The sequence below is a fragment of the Coregonus clupeaformis genome, chromosome 28, assembly GCF_020615455.1.
Source record: "Coregonus clupeaformis isolate EN_2021a chromosome 28, ASM2061545v1, whole genome shotgun sequence".
NCBI classification, from domain to species: Eukaryota; Metazoa; Chordata; class Actinopteri; order Salmoniformes; family Salmonidae; genus Coregonus; species Coregonus clupeaformis.
Window position 1 is genome coordinate 19,125,389 of NC_059219.1, and position 15,293 is coordinate 19,140,681.

Consider the following 15,293-nt stretch of genomic DNA (forward strand, 5'->3'; position numbering starts at 1 on the left):
GTGTTGTGTAGTGGCTTTGCTGGCATGTATCTAAAAAACTATGATTAAAAAACAACACAGAAAATATAATAGTTTCAAACTGAATGCTTTATTTTTGCGGGAAACTGTTATATAATGAGATAATAAGCAATGACAAGGATTCCATCCAACCCTATTGATGACCTCTGAAGCACAGCAAAACCCATGTGGATTGTGAGCAACATGACCGTGCCCAAGTTTACACTACGATCAAATAGCATCCATGGCAAAGCTCTACTGAAGTGTAAATCAAAGAGTGATCAAAACAAATATACTTTTTTAATGCTGTTGCTTATCAATTTTATGAGAAAAATCTTCATTTATGAGATATTTATTTTTTATGTCAATAAGATCAGTGTTTACTACTGACAGAGATAAAGTACTGAAAAAATATGAATGAAGGATTCTTATGAACTAATGTTGATAATCCTCAAGCAGAAGGCTGATCCAGAAAGAGAGATCATTGAGTTAGCAAGTGAACTTTAGACAGATCCTGATCGGCCTTCAGATGCAGAGGAGAGGCTAACGTGTGCACACCATGGTGACGCCAGACTTGGAGACGACCCAAAGACGGCCCAGGTCGTAGGTCACGTGGCCCATGCGCATACCCATTGGGATATTGCTCCATCCAGTGTCCTCTGGTTTACCGGCTGTGATGCAGTCTCTGAGTTGAAGAAATGGGTGGGGTTCAAGTTTTAAAGCTTATAATTTTTTTTAAAGTACATGCATTTTGGGATTTTAATAATTGAATATAGCTATTACAGCCTCCACTCTTCTGGGAACGCATTCCACTAGATGTTGGAACATTGCTGCAGGGACTTGCTTACACTCAGCCACAAGAGCATTAGTGAGGTCGGGCACTGATATTGGGCGAATAGGCCTGGCTTGCAGTCGGCATTCCAATTAATCTCAAAGGTGTTCAATGGGGTTGAGGTCAGGGCTCTGTGCAGGCCAGTCAAGTTCTTCCACACCGATCTCGACAAACCATTTCTGTATGGAAATCGCTTTGTGCACAGGGGCATTGTCATGCTGAAATAGGATGAGGCCTTCCCCAAACTATTTCCACAAAGTTGGTAGCATAGAATCGTCTAGAATGTCATTGCATGCTGTAGCATTAAGATTTCCCTTCACTGGAACTAAGGGGCCTAGCCCGAACCATGAAAAACAGACCCAGACCATTATTCCTCCTCCACCAAACTTTACAGTTGGCACAATGCATTGGGGCAGGTAGCATTCTCCTGGCATCCACCAAAAAGCGTGATTCATCACTCCAGAGAACGCGTTTCCACTGCTCCAGAGTCCAATGACGGAGAGCTTTACACCACTCCAGCCGACGCTTGGCATTGCGCATGGTGATCTTAGGCTTGTGTGCGGTTGCTTGTCCATGGAAACCCATTTCATGAAGCTCCCGACGAACAGTTCTTGTGCTGAAGTTGCTTCCGGAGGCAGTTTGGAACTCGGTAGTGAGTGTTGCAACCGAGGACAGATGATTTTTACGCGTTACGCACTTCAGCACTCGGCGGTCCCGTTCTGTGAGCTTGTTTGGCCTACCACTACGTGGCTGAGCCGTTGTTGCACCTAGACATTTCCACTTCACAATAACAGCACTTACAGTTGACCGGGGCAGCTCTAGCAGGGCAGAAATTTGACGAACTGACTTGTTGGAAAGGTGGCATCCTATGACGGTGCCACGTTGAAAGTCACTGAGCTCTTCAGTAAGGCCATTCTACTGCCAATGTTTGTCTATGGAGATTGCATGGCTATGTGCTCGATTTTATACACCTGTCAGCAACGGGTGTGGCTGAAATAGCCAAATCCACTAATTTAAAGGGAATTCCACATTCATTATATATACAAAAGTATATTTTTTCTCCCTTTCCATCCTTGTTTCTCAGTATTTTGTCCCTCCCTCCTTATAAGGGTATAAAACATCTTGAATAGTCACACCAACTGTAAGGAACAGTTTCACCATAAAGCTCAAACAAATATCACGACATTGAAATCACACATTGAATCACCTGCCAGTAAAAGTCTAACTATTTCATGAGGAAGTGCATAGTACATATACCGTAAGTCTTTTTGTAATCAACAAAACAAATACCTGGGGAATATTAGGGGTGGAGGTAGCCTTGACGTTAGAGAGGCGGAACAGTAACCAGAGGGTTTCAAATTGCAAAACCGGAAATTACTGGAGTTTTGCAGCGTTGCCTTGGAGAAAATTATCTCCATAGTTGAATAACACAAAATGTGTTTCAAACTCAATGCTTTATTTATGGAAAATCCTGATGTAATATGGGAGATGATGAGCTATGACAAGGATTGCATTCACTGAAAAATAGCTAAACCAATGTGCATTGTGAGCAACATGACAGTGCCCAAGTCTTCACACCATGATAATATCCTCTTGGAGGCTCTATTGATGACATGGTGTGAATCAAGGAATGAGAATGAATGTTACAGACAACACCATGCTATCTCTCATACACGGTAACCTAACGTAGCTGTCACGCCCTGACCTTAGAGATCACCTGTATTCTCTGTTTGGTTAGGTCAGGGTGTGATTGGGATAGATTCTAGTTTATGTATTTCTATGTTGGCCGGGTGTGGTTCCCAATCAGAGGCAGCTGTTGATCGTTGTCTCTGATTGGGGATCATACTTAGGCAGCCATTTTGCCTACCTATGTTGTGGGATCTTGTTTCTGTTTGTTGCTGGTAGCGTTTAGAACTTCACGGTCAGTTGCGTTTGTTATTTTGTCAAGTGTTTATTTAATAAATTAAACATGTATGTGTACCATGCTGCACCTTGGTCCGACCATTTACTCAACGAACGTGACAGTAGCAGCCTGAAGCTATTATACTGAAAACAAACATACATTCAATTAGGGTTTTAGGACAATTTTAACAGTTACATTTGGTCAAAAATGATTTTTTTCAGCAGTGGAAAAAGTACTCAATTGTCATACTTGAGTAAAAGTAAAGATACCTTAACAGAAAATGACTCATGTAAAAGTGAAAGTTACCCAGTAAAATACTACTTGAGTAAAAGTATCTGGTTTTAAGAGGTCCGAGGCAGTAGGGATGGCAAAGCGTTATATTGATGGGTGCCATAATTCTGTCCTGCTTGAGCATTCTAAATGTAACGAGTACTTTTAGGTGTCAGGTAAAATCTATGGAGTAAAAAGTACATTATTTTCTTCAGGAATGTAGTGGAGTAAAAGTAAAAAGTTGTCAAATATAAATAGTGAAGTAAAGTACAGTTACCTCAAAAAACTACTTAAGTAGTACTTAAAAGTATTTTTACTTAAGTACTTTACACCACTGCATTTTTTATACATTAAATACATGCTTTATCATGTGGACAAATATCATGCCTCTTGTGTTATGGAGAAAATGGGGGTCATGTTTGCAGTAACTCCAAAAAAGTTCAAGTGAAACCAAGGAAAAAGGCAGTAATTGGCATCACTCACGGCAGTTACTGCCTTTTACCTTGGTTTCACAGAGCTTTGGGCTGCAGTGACTACGGTAAACCTTGGTATTATTTATTGTTCTTTGCTGATACAAATATCAAACTATATGACACTGACAGCCACAAAGAAATATACTAACACAAGTTTGTATTTTTTTTAAGTCGTCACGGAAACGTATTCCAGTGGGTGTACCAAGCAAGAAGGCAGTAACTGCCGTGTAGGATCAAAGGTCATGTCAGAGGTCAGGGTCAATATGAATAAAAAATTACCTCATAGTAAGAACAGATAACCACATCTCCAATTGTTTTATATTTTACCTTTATTTAACTAGGCAAGTCAGTTAAGAACAAATTCTTATTTACAATGACGGCCTACATCGGCCAAACCTGGACAACGCTGGGCCAATTGTGATGATCTGCCTACAATTCACTTGGCTGAACAATAAAACAACTTTGAAATAATTCTTCTCAGTTTCACTCTATGAGCGGTTACTGCGCATTGCTTGGTAGGGCACTATAGATCCCCTACATCAAGGGTGTCAAACTCATTCCATGGACGGCCGAGTGTCTGTGGGTTTTTGGTTTTAACTTTCAGTTAAGACCTACATAACCAGGTGAGGGGGGTTTCTTATTAGTGACCTTAATTCATTAATCAAGTACAAGGGAGGAGCAAACATCCGCAGACACACTGCCCTCTGTGGAATGAGTTTGACACCCTTGATGTAGGGGATCTATAGTAGTTATAGGCGTTACGTTTAAAACTGCTACGTTAGGTGTCACCTTGTTAACCTCCAAAAACAACAGTCTCATCACAGGCTCTTTCCATTTCCCCTGACAACCAGAACATCCAGTTGTTGGGGACTCGACAGAGAACTTCACTTTCCTGCATTATCAAACCTTCCTGTCTCTTCTGTTGGTTTTCACTACGATTTCAGCATGCAGCTTGGCATGATCATTTAGTGCACATGTCAAACTCATCCCACGGAGGGCAGAGTGTCTGCTGGTTTTCACTCCTCCCTTGTACTTGATTGATGAATTAAGGTCACTAATTAGTAAGGAACTCCCCTCACCTAGTTGTCTAGGGCTTAATTGAAAGGAAAATCCAAAATCCAGCAGGCACTGGCCCATCCATGGAATGAGTTTGACACCCCTGATTTAGTGGAATCACTGTCTCGTCAACGCAGGTTGGCATTTATTGGGATGGCTCTTGTACTGGAGGCAGCTCTGCAGGGTGGTCACTAGCTGGCACAGCCGCAAAGTCATAACATCTAAACCTAATCCTAACCTTAACCACACTAACCTTATGCCTAACCCTAACCTTAAGACCAAAAAGCATATTTATTTTTTTATGAATTTTTACAATAGTAGCCAATTTTGACTTTGCAGCTGGCCCATCCAGCGGAAACCGCTCTGCCTCCGGGACAAGATTCATCCCAATAAACGTCAACCTGTCATGCCAAATGGATATATCACCGTTATAAATCCTAGATCAGGGGTATTAAACTCTGACCCTACGAGGTCCAGAGGTGAGTTTGAGGGTCCTAGATGGTGTGTGCCCATTACTACAGAAGACTGATAATGGCTTGCTGTTCTTCTACTAATCTCACTGCAACTCCCCTCCATGTCTCCGACCATTACTTTGTATCCTTTTCTCTCTCGCTCTCCTCCAACACTACTCACTCTGCCCCTACTCAGATGGCAATGCGCCGTCGCAACCTTCGCTCTCTCTCTCCCGCTACTCTCTCCTCTTCCATCCTATCATCTCTTCCCTCTGCTCAATCCTTCTCCCTCCAATCTCCTGATTCTGCCTCCTCAACCCTCCTCTCCTCCGTTTCTGCATTCTTTGACTCTCTATGTCCCCTATCCTCCCGGCTGGCTCGGTCCTCCCCTCCAGCTCCGTGGCTTGATGACTCATTGCGAGCTCACAGAACAGGGCTCCGGGCAGCCGAGCAGAAATGGAGGAAAACTAGACTCCCTGCGGACCTGGCATCTTTTCACTCCCTCCTCTCTACATTTTCTTCATCTGTTTCTGCTGCTAAGGCCACTTTCTACCACTCTAAATTCCAAGCATCTGCCTCTAACCCTAGGAAGCTCTTTGCCACCTTCTCCTCCCTGCTGAATCCTCCTCCCCCTCCCCCCTCCTCCCTCTCTGTGGATGACTTCGTCAACCATTTTGAAAAGAAGGTTGACGACATCCGATCCTCGTTTGTTAAGTCAAATGACACTGCTGGTCCTGCTCACACTGCCCTACCCTATGCTTTGACTTCTTTCTCCCCTCTCTCTCCAGATAAAATCTTGCGACTTGTGACGGCCGGCCGCCCAACAACCTGCCCGCTTGACCCTATCCCCTCCTCTCTTCTCCAGACCGTCCCTTACCTCACCTCGCTGATCAACTCATCCTTGACCGCTGGCTATGTCCCTTCCGTCTTCAAGGGAGCGAGAGTTGCACCCCTTCTCAAAAAACCAACACTCGATCCCTCTGATGTCAACAACTACAGACCAGTATCCCTTCTTTCTTTTCTCTCCAAAACTATTGAGCATGCCGTCTTTAGCCAACTCTCTTGCTATCTCTCTCAGAATGACCTTCTTGATCCAAACCAGTCAGGTTTCAAGACTGGTCATTCAACTGAGACTGCTCTTCTCTGTGTCACGGAGGCTCTCCGCACTGCTAAAGCTAACTCTCTCTCCTCTGCTCTTGTCCTTCTAGACCTGTCTGCTGCCTTTGATACTGTGAACCATCAGATCCTCCTCTCCACCCTCTCCGAGCTGGGCATCTCCGGCGCAGCTCACTCTTGGATTGCGTCCTACCTGACCAGTCGCTCCTACCAAGTGGCGTGGCGAGAAGCTGTCTCCGCACCACGTGCTCTCACCACTGGTGTCCCCCAGGGCTCAGTTCTAGGCCCTCTCCTATTCTCGCTATACACCAAGTCACTTGGCTCTGTCATATCCTCACATGGCCTCTCCTATCATTGCTACGCAGACGACACACAACTAATCTTCTCCTTTCCCCCTTCTGATAACCAGGTGGCGAATCGCATCTCTGCATGTCTGGCAGACAGATCAGTATGGATGACGGATCACCACCTCAAGCTGAACCTTGGCAAGACGGAGCTGCTCTTCCTCCCGGGGAAGGACTGCCCGTTCCATGATCTCGCCATCACGGTTGACAACTCCGTTGTGTCCTCCTCCCAGAGTGCGAAGAGCCTTGGCGTGACCCTGGACAACACCCTGTCGTTCTCCGCTAACATCAAGGCGGTGACCCGATCCTGTAGGTTCATGCTCTACAACATTCGGAGAGTACGACCCTGCCTTACACAGGAAGCGGCACAGGTCCTAATCCAGGCACTTGTCATCTCCCCGTCTGGATTACTGCAACTCGCTGTTGGCTGGGCTCCCTGCCTGTGCCATTAAACCCCTACAACTCATCCAGAATGCCGCAGCCCGTCTGGTGTTCAACCTTCCCAAGTTCTCTCACGTCACCCAGCTCCTCCGCACACTACACTGGCTTCCAGTTGAAGCTCGCATCTGATACAAGACCATGGTGCTTGCCTACGGAGCTGTGAGGGGAACGGCACCTCCGTACCTTCAGGCTCTGATCAGCAACTGGGACAAATTAACCAGTCTGTTTAAATGTTATGTGAAATGTTGAGTTAAGCAAACCAGGTGATTTATGTATATGTCTGAAGGGGAGCCAGCGTACTTACTGGGGTCAAAGGTTAGCTTGGTCAACGTTCTGTTGTCTGCCAGCCCAACCAGGTTAATGATGTTCATGGTGACAAATACTATACAATTTGAAAACAATAAGTATGCTAAACAAAAAGGATTGAAAAGCATGTGGGAAACCCCTGCTGAGTTAAGAAGCTATTCTCAATCATCATCTCAAATTGTCAATCACCCATCAATCACTTCTTCTTCTTCTATGGTATAATGGCATTGGCATTGATTTAGATGTGCATTCCGCCACCTACTGTGCTGGTGGATAAGGATCCAAAAAGGAAAAAATGTGGGTAAAAATAAATAAAATATCATACAAACTATCAAAACAGAAATTAACTAAACAAAATCAACCTGCTTTTCTATAAATAAACAAATTCTAATCAGGTCACAACACAGGCTCAAAAGCCTCCTATGAGGGTGGGACATTTCCTAGTGACAATAGTCCTTTTAGTGCTTCTGTCGTGAAGTCTTGGAGCCCCAAAAACATACCGGCTGAAGATATAATTATATCCAGCTTCTTGGACTTCTTAGACACTTGTGCTGTACAATTAATCACTGTGGCTATAAATGCCACAAAATCCACCTTGACAATGAGTGTATCCAGATCACTCGATTGACTTAAAACACTAGCAACTAGTTGCAATGCATCCACCTCCATATCTTCAACACTGTTGCCTCTTGCCCCTTCGACTCTCTTCACCGCCTCCACATAGGAGATCCGCTGTGCAGCCCTGATCCTTGACACCTCGACCTCCTTCACCCCCACCACATTTTCCATTCACAGTTTCTTCAATATCATACTTGTCCCGTCTGCAAACATTTGACACGTGACCATATCCTCTCCAATTCCCACACTGTAATGGTTTGGACACAAATGCTCTCACCTCATACTTCACATATCCAAGCTTCACATATTCAGGTAGAGTCTCCTCAAACAACAATAATATCGATAGGCTTTTCTCCTTCCTTCCTTTTACCATACGGGTCAGGTGACATGCACTGACCACTCCTGGGATTTACTGACTAAGGTCCTCATCATCTATATCCAACGAGACTCCAGCTATAACTCCTTTGGCAGGCGCCCTGCTCCGAAGATCAGTACATGTTACTTCTGACGTGGACAATTTTGCCAGATCCAGTGCACGCTTCTTCTGTTCTTCATCAACACAATTAACCAAAACAAGGACGCTTCTAGTCACATTGATTGAATCCACCTTTCCCACTGCTTTCCTCACAGTCCTCGATTTTACAAATGGATTTCCCAAATGAACCTCCTTGTCTAAAATCCGCAGTCCAATAAGAAATGCATTATGGGACAGGTCCTTGTCTTCTACTACAACTTATACTCATTTTGTTCCGTTGTTTGATTTCACTATTTTCCGTTCATTATCACACACTTCACTTGCCCCACTTTCTGATTAAAGCAGTCGCAATATCCTCCTCCAGCTTCCTTCCTTAGACTCCCCATCCATCACTCACACCTGTGAGCCTTTTTTAACCCTGTCGGCACTCAAGGCACCTGGCCTGGTTACTGCTGCTCCCTAGGGGTGTGATGTGAATAGTGGAAATGGACTGTTTAACTGTGGCCCAGCCACTTCCCTACCTCTATTCCTAACAGTGGGACTTCCTGTGGCAAAACGGAGTCCTCGGGACCCCAAGGGGTGTACGTTTAGTTTTTCCCCCTATCACTACACAGCTGATACAAATAATCAACTCATCATCAAGGTTGGATATTTGAATCAGCTGTGTAGTGCCAGGGCAAAAACCATAATCACAAAACAGATCTATCAAGTTTCGCTGGGTCTTTGCAGAGCAAGCTGAAATCCCCCTGTTCGCTATGATAAAAAATACAATAAAAACACAGAAATGGGTTTCAAACTGAACGCTTTATTTTAGCGGGAAATGATTAAATAATTATATAAGATATAAATGATTATATAATGAGATAATAAGCAATGACAAGGATTCCATCCACCCTTATTGATGACCTCTGAACCACAGCAAAACCCATGCCCAAGTTTACACTACGATCAAATAACATCCATGGCAAAGCTCTATTGAAGTGTTGATCAAGGAGTGATTAAGACATTTTTAAAATGCTGTTGCTTGTCAATTGTGTTTGAAAACATGTCGACACAGTCAGTGAACTATTCGATAAAGTATAGTTTAAAGCAATACGTTTTAGAATGAAGGATTGTTATGAACTGCTGTCCACAATTGTCAAGCAGGAGGAGAGGCTAACGTGTGCACACCATGGTGACGCCAGACTTGGAGATGACCCAAAGATGTCCCAGGTCGTAGGTCACGTGCTTCATTTGCAAGGACATTGGGACATTGCTCCATCCAGTGCCCTCTGGTTTACTGGCTGTGATGCCGTCTCTGTGTTGAAGAAAGAGGTGGGGTTCACATGTTAAAAGCTCATCCATTAAAAATAAAAAAAACTTTATTAATTGTATATAGCCATTGATTGTTTAAGAATATAACTTATAAATGACTCATGAGCTTAATACAACTGCATCAGAAGAAAATATGTAAGATTTTACTCAATTGGTTGTAAACAATGCTATTGTAAACAAACAATGTATAGCTTTACAAAACATGTTTAAATGAAAAATCATTTTGTTCTCATCTGTCTGTCCTTACATCTATTGACCCATCTATGAATTAGAGAGTGGCTACATTTCTCCTGTCCCATCCCTCATCTGTTTACTAAAACAAGTGGCAGGGTGGCCATTTAAAATCCCAAACTGTAGCTTTAAAGGAGATCGAACTTCTACATATTTTACAGTACACTGTCTTCACATTCCTTCATAAGTCTATTATAAAAGTTTAGATTTGATTATTATTACAAGTCATTTTTAAGTTAATAATGTTGAGGGGGAAAAGAGGGACACTATACATATAGTTAAGTATCAACCTTACCTGGTATAAACATCACCCAAAGAGTTGACCCCAAAGACACTACCATCAGTTGCCACCTCAATCATGGAAAGCTTGCCGTCAATGTGACTCCACCCCTTGTTTTGGCAGTCTTGATTCAGCTGGAAACAAACAGATACAATCAGGGTTTTAGGACCATTTCTACAGTTATAATATTAAACAGTTTTAGAATAACTCCCCATACTCTACTACTCTACTCCAGCTCTCACACTTTTTCCCAGATCTTACACTCATTAAGAAGATATCATCATTGTTGTTGACTGCCCAGCACCCAAAGGGTCCACAACTGTAGTACTTCACAGCTCCTGGCAATCCTGTCCATGGAAGGGGTGAGCCTGGACCCTTGTAGCCAACTGTGGCACTACTTGTCAGACAGAATGGAGTATCGTTCATGTTGGCCCCCACAATAAACTGGTCACCCCCAGCATCCACCTGCTTCAGAAGGCCTGAAGACCACAAAGACAGACAGACGGACGGACAAGAAAACAATGAATCATGTTTCAACACCGTGATGGTATCAGGAAAGACAAGAAGTAGGCAGTGGTGTAAAGTACTTAAGTAGTTTTTTTGGGTATCTGTACTATACTTTACTATTTATATTTTGGAAAACTTTTACTTTTACTTCCTAAAGAAAATAATGTACTTTTTATTCCATACATTTTCCCTGACACCCAAAAGTACTTGTTACATTTTGTCAGGAAAATGGTCCAATTCACACACTTATCAAGAGAACATCCCTGGTCATCCCTACTGCCTCTGATCTGGCGGACTCACTAAACACAAATGCATCCTTTGTAAATTATGTCTGAGTGTTGGAGTGTGCCCCTGGCTATCCGTCAAAAAAACAAACATGAAAATTGTGCCGTCTGGGCTTAATATAAGGACTTTGAAATGGTTTATACTTTTACTTTTACTTTTGATACTGAAGTACATTTTAGCAATTCCATTTACTTTTGATACTTAAGTATATTTAAAACCAAATACTTTTAGACTTTTGATCAAGTAGTATTTTACTGGGTGACTTTCAGTTTTACTTCAGTCATTTTCTATTAAAGTATCTTTAATTTTACTCAAGTATGACAATTTAGTACTTTTTCCACCACTGAAAGTAGGTGTCCTCTGGATAAATATTGAGCAATGCTCTCTACTTACCTGCAGCTTGCACCCAGTTACCGGCCACATACTTGTAGATTGAGTCTCCCTTGTTGACACCCCAGATCCCTGCTGGTCCCACAGTGATATGCTTCAGGGAACCAGGCAGGCGGATCCATTTATCAGCTACCAGGTAGTAGGGGATTTGACTTGTGTCCGTTGCAACCACTTGTCCCAGTCCTGCGTCGATCTGCATCAGATTCTTGATGTTTACTACCTCCTGACAGTCCCATGCTATGGAGACAAAGACATATTAATATTTGTATTTGTATTTATTATGGGTCCCCATTAGTTTATGCCAAGGCAGCAGTTACTCTTCCTGGGCTTTATTATGGATCCCCATTAGTTCCTGCCAAGGCAGCAGCTACTCTTCCTGGGGTCCAACAAAATTAAGGCAGATCATACAATTTTAAAAACATTACAATACATTCACAGATTTCACAACACAGTGTGTCCTCAGGCCCCTACTCCACCACTACCACATACAGTGAGGGAATTAAGTATTTGATCCCCTGCTGATTTTGAACGTTTGCCCACTGACAAAGGCATGATCAGTCTATAATTTTAATGGTAGGTTTATTTGAACAGTGAGAGACAGAATAACAACAATAAAATCCAGAAAAACGCATGTCAAAAATGTTATAAATTGATTTGCATTTTAATGAGCAAAATAAGTATTTGACCCCCCTGCAAAACATGACTTAGTACTTGGTGGCAAAACCCTTGTTGGCAATCACAGAGGTCAGACGTTTCTTGTAGTTGGCCACCAGGTTTACACACATCTCAGAGGGATTTTGTCCCACTCCTCTTTGCAGATTTTCTCCATGTCATTAAGGTTTCGAGGCTGACGTTTGGCAACTCGAACCTTCAGCTCCCTCCACAGATTTTCTATGGGATTAAGGTCTGGAGACTGGCTAGGCCACTCCAGGACCTTAATGTGCTTCTTCTTGAGCCACTCCTTTGTTGCCTTGGCCATGTGTTTTGGGTCATTGTCATGCTGGAATACCCATCCACAACCCATTTTCAATGCCCTGGCTGAGGGAAGGAGGTTCTCACCCAAAATGTGATGGTACATGGTCCCATCCATCGTCCCTTTGATGCGGTGAAGTTGTCCTGTATCCTTAGCAGAAAAACACCCCCAAAGCATAATGTTTCCACCTCCATGTTTGACGGTGGGGATGGTGTTCTTGGGGTCATAGGCAGCATTCCTCCTCCTCCAAACACGGCGTGTTGAGTTGATGCCAAAGAGCTCGATTTTGGTCTCATCTGACCACAACACTTTCACCCAGTTCTCCTCTGAATCATTCAGATGTTCATTGGCAAACTTCAGACGGGCCTGTATATGTGCTTTCTTGAGCAGGGGGACCTTGCGGGTGCTGCAGGATTTCAGTCCTTCACGGCGTAGTGTGTTACCAATTGTTTTCTTGGTGACTATGGTCCCAGCTGCCTTGAGATCATTGACAAGTTCCTCCCATGTAGTTCTGGGCTGATTCCTCACCATTCTCATGATCATTGCAACTCCACGAGGTGAGATCTTGCATGGAGCCCCAGGCCGAGGGAGATTGACAGGTCTTTTGTGTTCCATTTGCGAATAATCACATTTGTGAATAATCGCACCAACTGTTGTCACCTTCTCACCAAGCTGCTTGGCGATGGTCTTGTAGCCCATTCCAGCCTTGTGTAAGTCTACAATCGTGTCCCTGACATCCTTGGAGAGCTCTTTGGTCTTGGCCATGGTGGAGAGTTTGGAATCTGATTGATTGATTGCTTCTGTGGACAGGTGTCATTTATACAGGTAACAAGCTGAGATTAGGAGCACTCCCTTTAAGAGTGTGCTCCTAATCTCAGCTCGTTACCTGTATAAAAGACACCTGGGAGCCAGAAATCTTTCAGATTGAGAGGGGGTCAAATACTTATTTCCCTCATTCAAATGCAAATCAATTTATAACATTTTTGACATGCGTTTTTCTGGATATTTTTGTTATTATTCCGTCTCTCACTGTTCAAATAAACCTACCATTAAAATTATAGACTGATCATGTCTTTGTCAGTGGGCAAACGTACAAAATCAGCAGGGGATCAAATACTTAATTCCCTCACTGTATCTACAGTACAAAAATCCATGTGTACGTGTGTCTATAGTGCGTATGTTATCGTGTGTGTGCATGCATGTGTCTGCGCCTATGTTTGTGTTGCTTCACAGTCCATAAGGTGTTTTCTTATCTGTTTTTTAAATCTAATTTTACTACTTGCATCAGTTACTTGATGTGGAATAGAGTTCCATGTAGTCATGGCTCTATGTAGTACTGTGCGCCTCCCATAGTCTGTTCTGGACTTGGGGACTGTGACGAGACCTCTGGTGGCATGTCTTGTGGGGTATGCATGGGTGACCGAGCTGTGCGCCAGTAGTTCAAACAGACAGCTCGGTGCACCCAACATGTCAACACACCTCTCATAAACACACTTTGAGCCAGGAGAGATCGACATGCATATTATTAATATTAGCTCTCTGTGTACATCCAAGGGCCAGCCGTGCTGCCCTGTTCTGAGCCAATTGCAGTTTTCCTAAATCCTTTTTTGTGGCACCTGACCACATGACTGAACAGTAGTCCAGGTGTGACAAAACTAGGGCCTGTAGGACCTGCCTTGTTGATAGTGCTGTTAAGAAGGTAGAGCAGCCCTTTATTATGGACATACTTCTCCCCATCTTAGCTACTGTTGTATCAATATGTTTTGACCACGACAGTTTACAATCCAGTAGAATACACCAAGGAAAAGGAGGATGAAATTATGGAGCAAACTTGATCAATTCCAAGTTGAGCAAGCATGCTTCAGATGATGGTTAACTTACCATGACTGATGGCCAGGAGACAGTGGACCAGTAGGACGGCTGCAGTGGCTCTCATGATGTCTCTGTAGATCTACAGTATAAGTTTGGTTGTACACCAGACTTCAATTGTCCCCTTGCAGGACTTTGTGCTTTTATAGCCCTGCACACAGCTTTGAAAGCAATGATGGCTTCCTGTTCCACCTGTTCAACGACGAGTTGATGGGAGGCTGGACCTGGACCTGCTTTTCGACCCCCCCCACACTCCCCCCCTCCACTCCTACCTACCTCCTCCTTCATCCTGCGGTTCAACCCCCTCCCCTACCTACCTGCAAGGTGTGGCAAGGAGTGGAATTTTTGAACATACAGACTGGATTTCTCCAGGCAAGACCAGACCATCGGTTCTATCAAATCTCTCCTGAGTAACCACAGACCAGAAAAACAGGTGCAACAATCTCACTAATGTAGGTAGGGCAAACCCATTTTCACGATTTCTGGTATATCATCAAAATAAATAAATCACAGCATGTTTCTGGACTCATTCAGCAGTTTTTTCCCTGATTAAATAGAATACAATTGGAAATTAATGTTGAAACTTCCATTTATATTCTTAAAAAATAAGTCAAAAATTATGCTGTCGCTGCTTCCTGTTATTAAAAACTTTGGATAAATAGCCCAATGTCAAAACACATAATCATTGAAATCCTAAAATGTCCCATCTCCACATACATTTGCAACAATAGTAATCAGATGACTTGTATTTTTTTTTACTAACACGTTATGAACTGCATATGAGCCTAAAACGCTGTAGTTTTCATCACTCATATTGATTTGGGGGGAAATCAGGTTGTATGCGGAAACTGGAAAGATTTTAACATCACTGGTTAGAAGACAGCGTGTCGGATGGAGATTCAGGTAGGCTGATGAAACGGGGAAGGAAACAACATCTGTTTGCTTTTTATTTAACTTCAACGAATTACGACCCTACGTAGGAAATCATCAGTGACCAGGGTTGGTTGTTGTTTGAGTGATAGCACACTGGGAAATATGTTAATGAGACATGTATTTTAAGCCGACAGAGAATTCTGAAGTTGTAGGTGTCAGCAAAATATACTCCGTTGTGTAATCAACTCAGTTATTTGTGTTGCAAAGGCAAATTTCAATATTTAAGTT

At 43.1% G+C, this 15,293-nt stretch overlaps 1 protein-coding gene across 2 annotated transcripts; it reads right to left on the bottom strand.

Moving 5' to 3' along the window:
* Positions 1–460: 460 nt before the first annotated feature.
* LOC121543351 (fish-egg lectin-like) lies at positions 461–14,268 on the bottom strand. Of its 2 annotated transcripts, XM_045208685.1 has the most exons (6): positions 14,145–14,268; positions 11,294–11,527; positions 10,370–10,587; positions 10,124–10,242; positions 9,481–9,580; positions 461–582 (listed from the first exon to the last, which is right to left on the bottom strand). In XM_045208685.1, exons 1-6 carry the CDS (start codon positions 14,197–14,199, stop codon positions 541–543), a joined length of 768 nt encoding a protein of 255 aa, XP_045064620.1. In that variant the 5' UTR covers positions 14,200–14,268; the 3' UTR covers positions 461–540. The 2 variants fall into 2 exon arrangements, with proteins under 2 accessions (XP_045064620.1, XP_045064619.1); XM_045208684.1 differs by lacking the exon at positions 461–582 and having other exon boundaries at positions 9,069–9,580; positions 14,145–14,267.
* Between the last annotated feature and the right edge of the window lie 1,025 nt (positions 14,269–15,293).

Bases quoted from the DNA above. Each gene is read 5' to 3' on its own strand.
- LOC121543351 (XM_045208685.1), bottom strand. From the start codon at position 14,199: ATGAGAGCCACTGCAGCCGTCCTACTGGTCCACTGTCTCCTGGCCATC. The intron at 10,588-11,293 runs GTAAGTAGAGAG...TGTGGTCTTCAG, and splicing joins TAACTGGGTGCAAGCTGCAG to GCCTTCTGAAGCAGGTGGAT. The intron at 10,243-10,369 runs GTAAGATCTGGG...GTTTGTTTCCAG, and splicing joins ATGATATCTTCTTAATGAGT to CTGAATCAAGACTGCCAAAA.